Source organism: Cygnus atratus, chromosome 1, assembly GCF_013377495.2.
Source record: "Cygnus atratus isolate AKBS03 ecotype Queensland, Australia chromosome 1, CAtr_DNAZoo_HiC_assembly, whole genome shotgun sequence".
In the NCBI taxonomy this organism is placed as follows: domain Eukaryota; kingdom Metazoa; phylum Chordata; class Aves; order Anseriformes; family Anatidae; genus Cygnus; species Cygnus atratus.
Genome location: NC_066362.1, coordinates 172,322,000 through 172,330,467, shown reverse-complemented (window position 1 = coordinate 172,330,467; position 8,468 = coordinate 172,322,000). Strand labels below are relative to the sequence as shown.

Genomic DNA, 8,468 nt, shown 5'->3' with positions numbered 1-8,468 from the left:
GCTAATTCCTGCAACTTTTATCTGCCCCTGCAACTACTTCCCATAAGAAAAAGTGTACAAATTGTACTCTGTAGGAAATGGAGGTGCTGAATACCTTTATTTCCATTTAAAATTTCACTAGATGTCCCCTTTAAAATCAAAGTACTTTGATAAGGAAGATGGATGTGCTTAGCTTCTCAAACTGCAGCTCTGCAGGAGAGTTATCTAAATCAAAGTTTTGTATTTCACCTAGCTGATATTTAACAATCGTTTTGCTTTGTTTTCAGAGTACATTACTTGAGTGAGAAGGGACATACATAGAACCTAATGGCTGCAAGCAGCTGGCGACAAGCACAGTACAAAGGTAGCAGTCAGTTTCCTGCATGGCTCTGATAATACACCTGCATTGTGAAAGGAAACACTCTGCGTGTTCAGCTGCTGCTTTCTTCATAGCAGAGATGCTATTTGTCTACACTTATACCAAACTGCAAACCATTTTTGTGATGCAGGCTGCTGCGGAGAGTTCATTACTTTGAATCAAGGGATGAAATTCTACTCATGGATTATTCTCTTTACACAAGTATTTTAATGAAACCATCCCAAAATAGCAGCTGGGGCAGAAAACATACAAGGAAATCCTAGTCAAATCAGGGGTCTGTCGTTGCTTTCATGGAAGACAAGTTTTGCACTGCCACTGTCGCCTCCCATGAAATGTCCCATTAAGATCATTGGAAATTTTACATTGTCGTTAGTGGACTCTAGCACAGTTGTGTGTTTGAACCTTGGTACTGAAAAATGAACTTAAAAGGACATGAGATTAATTGTTTTCTGAGTTTTGACACAGGAAAAAGCAAAGTGCTCCAATTCTCCTTCCACACTTTCAAGTCTCATCCTTTATTGATATTCAGCCAAGTGTTAGGATAATTTTGCATCAAAACAGTAACTTCAAAGCATAATGGGACTCTGAGATCTTTCACAAAGAATAAAATGAAACAGAAATCAAGAAGATTGAGCTGATTTTCTCTGTCCATGACACTGGGCTCTCTGCTGATTTCTTGTTTATTTTTTAATTTGTTATTTCTAATGAATTTGCATGGCAAGTTCATGAGGCTTTGGCAACACAAAGTTTAGGACACTCTCATTTTTTATTAAAGTGAACAAAGAGCTCCCACTCACTCAAAGATTGTTCAATGGATATTGTAAATGAATGAGACATTTATTTTTGTGCCAGCTCAACTATCAGTGTCGACCAGATTTGCATATATTTTGGCAAGTGCACTGCCACAAGTTGTAATAAAATAGGCCCTTTATACTTGAGTCTAATTTACTTCAGTTATATTCATTTTATTTACTTTCTTTCTTTTTATGTTAAAGGAATTTCTGTAAAGGATAATTTGGAAACAGCAAGGTCAAAGAAATGTCTGCTATATAGCTGTTATCAAGCATTTCTCCACTGAGAAAAAATAAGAACATTTTCTGGAGGAAAAAAAAAAATCCCAGGTGCTAAGAATTTAAGATTTCTGTTTTTTTTTTTTTTTTTCTTTTTCTTTAATCACTGTTAGGATTCACATTGCATACTTATATATCATGCTTATTACTTGCTGCTGCCAGCTGTATTTTTTTTTTTAAGAACTCACTATGCATATTTTACCCTCTTCAGTGACATTTCCTACCTAAAGGCTGCTCACAGGAAGGCAAAAATATGCTCTTACTCTATGAAGTATTATTCTGGATACAGACTTTTTTTACAAGTCGTGGTGCTGGTATGGCTGCAGGAGCGATTTCAAACTGATTTTCTTTAAATATGTGGAAAATTGAGGGAGAGAAATGCTTCATGAGTGGTACTTTGGTTTTTACGGGCTCATACCATTTTATTTTATTACGCATTAAGAATGTGCTTGAATGAAACAAACCAAAGAAAAGCAACAATGAGAACAGCACATTTAAACTCAGTGAGTTTAATTAAAGAGGTGTAAGTCCATGTATTTGTGAAATCTGAATAAAAATAACTGTCTGGTGTCATACAAACATATTGCAGGATCAGGTTATTGGTTTTGTTGTATTTTTTTAAGTCTTGGGTTTGCTGCTGTTCATAGCATCTTGAGAAGATACTGGACTGCTAATTCAAATAATAAAAGAGCAATGAAAAGAATCCTGTCTTTCTAACAGTTACCTTGTCTCCCTACTGAAGAAAAAAATACAGAGGATCTAGACCTCCCCCCCCCCCGATTACAGAGTATCTCTAATACAGAAGCCAGATCCAAAGAACTAATGTCATTTTTTTTCAGAGATAATAAACAATGTCTCTGTGACGAATTTCAGGAATATGTACCCTTTCCATAATTTAATAATATTAAATGAAAAAAAATGATTAACCACAAACCTCTGAAAGGCTGAATTATTTTTTCATGAAACTCATCTAACAAACTATGCACAAACAGAAAATATTCTAAATGGAAAAACAAAATCTGGAATTTATCTTAACACACTTAGGCTAAGCAGAATCAACATCTACAAGAAGCTCCAATACTTTAATAGGCCCACGGTGAAGTAATGTGCCACTCACAGAAAGAAAATCAAAAACTGCCTCAAATTGCTCTCCCTACTTTTTAAAGCAGGTATCAGCTGCTGCCCAACTTACATCAGCTGAAATAAAATTGTCTTTACCAGCAATATCAAGGATGACAACATAAATCCTCAATAATGATTCTGAAGTGTACTAATTTGGAGAAGTATCATGAGATATAACATAGCCAGCAGTCAGATATTTGTGAAGTATGTATTCCTTGTAACTAAAATAATATTCAGCATGATAAGATAGATAAAGAATAAGTTACTATGAAAATATATAGCTTTAATTTGCAGACATATAAACACTTTTGGTACATTACAGACATATGATGCCAGAAATCAAAATAATCAGTTTTAAGCATAACACTAATTTATCTTGTTCACACAGAGAAATCTGATGTAATCATCATACAAAATATAGTTTTCAGTTCTTAAAATGAAGTGAAAGTGAGACATCACTGATAAACCTGCTGCTTTATTACAGAGGATACAGCGAAGAATAAATTATCAAGAAAATATGCCGCCAGTCTTACAAGTCAGATTTTGGATCTAATCCAAAATCAAAGCCAATGAAAAGGAGCCAGGAATGGTAGCCAGAAGTCAGAAATAAGATCTTTCACATGAAATACCAATCCAGAAAGGAGCAACAGTCACTACAAACCAAGTCCTATAATTCCCTATAAAATGAAGTAATTTTTGTTTTCATCTGGCAGATCAGATTCAGAAGTATCACATGAAAAATCTATTACACAACCAAACTGATGGAGTACTAACAACAGATTGCTAAAAGTACCAAAAATATTACCACTTCTGTGACAAATAAAGATTTAGCCATTCCCTTGCTTCCTCATATCTGGCATGTTTACAAGGATGAGCATGGGGTTTTGTCTTTATTTCCTGTAGGAAATATTAAATATAATTTTCCATAAAAATGACCAGCAGACTTCTGGAACAAATGATAGTGTGGGTGAAAGCTAGAGCAAATGAAAGATGGTATGCCACAGCAGTTCAGATTCTCATTACAGTATCTTGCATTCTTTCTCAACAGGAATTGCACTTCTTGTTAATGCCTTTTCTATCCTACTGTAAAAGCTTTACTTGTGAGGTAATAAACATTTTTTTTTAATTCTTTACTAGTGCATTTTAATGTTCTTATTCTTTTAATTATACACACATCGGAACAGACATTCCTCTTTTTTGTGTGTGTGTCTGTGTAAATCTCTGTAAGCCAAAGCATATTTTATATTAAAATCAATATATTTAAAATATACTTTATGTTTATCTTATGGACAGTACCTCAACCAGTTCCCTGCTCAGGAGCATCTGATGCCCTCTTGTGGTTAAAAATACTTTTAAAACTTGAGCTTAAAGAATTCTTACCTTCCCGTTTTTTTTTTTTTTTTTACGGTCACTGATCATATCAATTAATGAAAGCTGCAAATGATGTCCATGTTTTTATAGACAGGGTGCTAGCTGTTAGTACTAAGTTTTCATAAAAAAAGCTGTACACTGAATTTGAATTTAAAAAACTGTAAACAGCTATTTACAATTATAATATTATTAAGTTATAAATTAGTGGTCCTTCACTGCAATCTCTGTCAATACGAACCACAACTAGGTGTTTCAGAGTTGTCTAAGGTTTTCCAGATATTGATTTGAATTATCCACAAGGAAACATCATATGTTGGAAATCTCCATTGGTTTCTTCTCCAACATGTGCAGGTTAATTCTTCCATTTAATGGGATTTGTACTTCCATGTTTTCATCTGCTCTGTGATGCTTTTTCCCTTTTCTCAGACAGATGTAAATGCCCATCCCAGTTACTAAAGCAATTGAACCCAAGCTTATTATTGACAGAGCTACTAAAGTAGGCATGCAGGATGCTGACTCCATTTTTTGATGTGTAGGCTCTATGGATATTTGCGGCTGCTTTTCTTCTATATTGATATCAGGATCCTTTCTTAATAAACTTTCAATGTAGCTCTCATTGCTAACTGTGTCATTGACGAAGAGATTCACCATGACAGTGGAATGGAGAGGTTCTGGATAGCCGTGATCACTAACTTTTACAAGCAGTCGATACAGGCCATAGTCATTTTGCATGAGCGACTCTTCCAAGGTGATATTACCAGTTTTAGGGTCAATTCTAAATGACTCTGGCCGGGGCCCTCTTCTTCCTATGATGCTGTATGCTATGACTGCATTCATGCCAGTGTCTTTATCGACAGCATAGACCTCAGTGATGGGAGAGCCAGGAAGGGTAGAAGGAAGAACCAACAAATAAGACATATTAGACTGTGGAAACAATACCAAAGGGGGGTTGTCATTTATGTCCAGAAGAAGGATAGTTATTTTTGCAGTAGAAGACAGCGCAGGATCACCACCATCAACTGCTTCGATCCACAGCACATAGGAGCTTTGCTGTTCCCTGTCCAGGGAGACTTTAGCTCTCAAAACTCCTTTTCCAGTATCTATGACAAAAATATCACTTCCATTCAGGACTGAAAGGGCAACCCATCCATTTTGCCCTGCATCAGCATCTGTGACACTGATAACTCCGATTTCACCAAAACCTGGAAAGTTTTCTGGCACAAAAAAGCTGAAATCCTTATTGATGAATCTTGGACTATTATCATTTTTATCCAACACAGTGATGGTGACAGTTGCTATTGACTCTCTTGGAGGGAACCCAGAATCTACTGCTTTCACAGTATATCTGTATTTCTCCTTTTCTTCTCTGTCCAGTTGAGTGGCAACTGTAAGAACTCCTGTGGTTTTATCCAAAGAAAAATAGGAAGGAGCATCAGGCCCTAAAAAATAGGACACTTCCCCTCCTTCTCCACTGTCAGCATCTGTAGCATGCAGTTTGGTCAAGAAAGCATTGGGAACATTGTTTTCCTCAATGGATAATTCTATCAGCTGTTGAGAGAAAACTGGTGAGTTGTCATTGTCATCCAAAACTTGTATTTTGATTATTTTGTTTACGTTAAATCCTTCTGAGTTCCATGCAACTACAGAGATTTCATACAGCTGCTGTGTCTCATAGTCCAAAGGTTTTGTGGTCTCTAAGAGGTATTCATTGTTGTATGGCTTGTATGGTGAAAGTCTGAATGGCCCATCACCATCCAAATAGCAATTAACTTTGTATTTTTCATCAGGGTCTTTGATGGTAAAAAATGCTATTGGTGTGTTAATAGGCTCCAATTCCTTTAAGTACACCACTCCTTCCACTTCATTAGCTATGAAACGAGGGACAACTTCAGGTGGCCTCATCATGACTTTGATGATGGTCACTAGCACTGTGATCACAGCAGGGATACAACCAGGACCATTGCCCAATATGATCAGCCTGTGGAGCCTTGGGGCGTCCCCATCAATCTTTCTGGAGAGAGTGATGGCTCCTGTGCTTTCATCCAAGTGGAACAAGTCTCTGGATGGCTGAGGGACCTTCTGGCTGTAGGAGTAGGTGATCTCCGCATTGGACCCAAGGTCCAGGTCTTCTGCATGGACAGTGGCCACATGTGTCCCTAGGCTGGAATTCCCATAAAGGGTGACGTTGAGCTGCGAGTCGCTAAACTGGGGGCAGTTGTCATTGATGTCGCTGATGCCAATAGTAAGCGTAGCACTGCCCACTAGCGGAGGAGTGCCCCCATCCTCAGCAATGATGACCGTGACATACTCCTCCCGTGTCTCTCTGTCCAGAGCCCCCATGACAATCAGGTAGGGGGTCCTCTCTCCGCTTTCATTCTCCTCCACGTCCAGGGTGAAGACACCGTAGTTATCTCGCAGACGGTAAGTCTGGACACCATTGGTGCCCACGTCGGGGTCAAGGGCAGGGTGCTCAATAGCCAGGCGGGTGTTCACAGGTGCGTTCTCAGGCACCGAGAGGCAGATGTGGGGCACAGGGAAGTGGGGAGCGTTGTCATTGACATCTCGGATAGCGATTTTCACCTTCACCAGGCGGAAGTACTCCTGCGGCAGCACCAGCACGTCCAGCAGCAGCAGGCATGACTCGGACGAGAGTGAGGAGGAGGAGGAGGAGGACGTGCTATCTGCCTCCCCAAAGACAGTGGCCCCACCATTCTCCATGCACAGAGCCTCCCGGTCGATCTCCAGGGCCGAGGTATGCAGCTCTCCGGAGCGGTTGTCCAGATGCACGTACTGTCCCCCCAAGCCACGGGAGGCCAGGGTGAAGGAGAGGGGTGGCTGGGGGGCTGTGGGGCGCTGCCCGCCAGCCATTGGCAGCCGCAGGTCACGGGCCAGGCTGCCAATGAGCACCCCGGCGGGCAGCCCCTCGTTGAGGCTGTAGAAGAGCTCAGTGGCGCGGCTGTAACTGGCGAAGCAGTTGAAAGGTCCAACGAAGAGGAGGAAGAGGAGCAAGTGCTGGGGAGAGAGAGGCACAGGGGTGTGGGGAGAGGGCGGTGTTAGAGGAGGAGGAGAGGCAGGAGGCAGCCACCCCCTTGCCCATCGCCTCCCCTACAGACACAGCAAGCAGAGAGTGAAGCATCTGCAACCTGAAGCCATTCTCCCTCTAATAGGGGAGAGGTATCTCCCATCTTGTCCCCCTCCTTCAGCCCCCCGCCCCGGTACAGCAGCTACTCCCAGGGCATCACCATCTGTACCCTCTAGCCAGCACCAGCTGCACTCCCCCTAGCACACGCTCCCTTGCCAGGGCTGACCCAGGGGCACCATACCCCCCATTCCCCCCTTCCTGACCTTGTCCCCCTTCTCACCAGCGCTGCACCCACCCTCCCACCCCAAGAGACCCCCAAACATTTCCTCCCCCACTCCCCATCCCACACCAGCAAGGTAAAACACGACCCTGCCTCCTCGCCCCCATAACCCATCCCCCGGCCCCAAAGCCCCGTTATTCCCGCATGCCCCTGATCACCACGGCCCCCCAGCTGTCCCCACACCACCTCGCAGCTCCGCTGGGCTGCCCCAGCTTAAAAAACCTTTAAATACGAGTTGAGCAGAGGGGCCGCGGAGAGGTAGCGCCAAGGAAGTTGCCGGCGTTGGCTGACAAGTGCATCCCCAGCGCCCCGCGGAGGGATGGGGGCTCCCCGAAGTAACTTCGGGTGTCGTCGCCCCGGGGGATCTTCCCCCCCTTCTTTTTTAACCGCTCTTTCCTTTTTTTTTTTTTTTTTCGCCGCTCTCCGCTACAACCCGAGCCGGCAGCAACAGCGGAAAAAAACTTTTCGCGGCTGCTGCGATCGGGGAAAAAATAAATAGGAACAACAAAAAAAGCACACAGAACCCAACACATATATAGGCATGCATATATATATGTATATATATAATTTTGCTCCTGCGTGCGAAGTCGGGCTGGGGAAGCAGGAGCCTCCCCTGCCCTCCCGCCTCCCCACCCTCACCTGGAGGCTGCCGCGGGAGCTGCTGGTGCTGCCGCGGCTGCCCGGGGGCCCCATGCCCGGCCTCCGCCGCCGGCTGCGCCCCAGCAGCGCGCCCGCTCCGCCGCCCGCCCGGCGCCTCTCCTCCCCGCGGCAGCCCGAGACCGTGCCCATGCCCCCGCCGTCGCCTCCGCCTCCGCCGTGACGGGCTGGGCCGAGCCGGGCTGTGCCGGGCTGTGCACCGCCCACGACACTCCCCCGACCGTCCAGGGGGAGAGGGGGGACGGAGGAGAGGGGGGTGCGCGACCGCGGAGGTTGCGGTGGAGGATGCGGAGAGGGAGGGCGGGCAAGGGGAGAGGGATTAGGGGGCTTGGAGGGAGGCGCTGGGACCACCAGAGGAAGGAGATGCTCCCGTCTGGAAACTGCAAGGAGAAAAACAAGATATGTCCTTTATTTATTTATTTATTTATTTATTTTTAAAATAATTTTTTAAAATAAAATGAAATAAAAAAAATATTAAATAAAAAATAATTTAAAAAGACACGAGATGTCCTTCTGTGGATCTAATAA

General features: G+C 43.4%; 1 protein-coding gene across 1 annotated transcript; it reads right to left on the bottom strand.

Annotated features, from left to right (window-relative positions):
* Positions 1-1,824: 1,824 nt before the first annotated feature.
* On the bottom strand, positions 1,825-8,093 carry PCDH20 (protocadherin 20). Its single transcript, XM_035553412.2, has 2 exons — positions 7,923-8,093; positions 1,825-6,933 (listed from the first exon to the last, which is right to left on the bottom strand). The coding sequence occupies exons 1-2, from the start codon at positions 8,070-8,072 to the stop codon at positions 4,228-4,230; spliced, it is 2,856 nt and encodes a 951-aa protein (XP_035409305.2). The 5' UTR covers positions 8,073-8,093; the 3' UTR covers positions 1,825-4,227.
* Between the last annotated feature and the right edge of the window lie 375 nt (positions 8,094-8,468).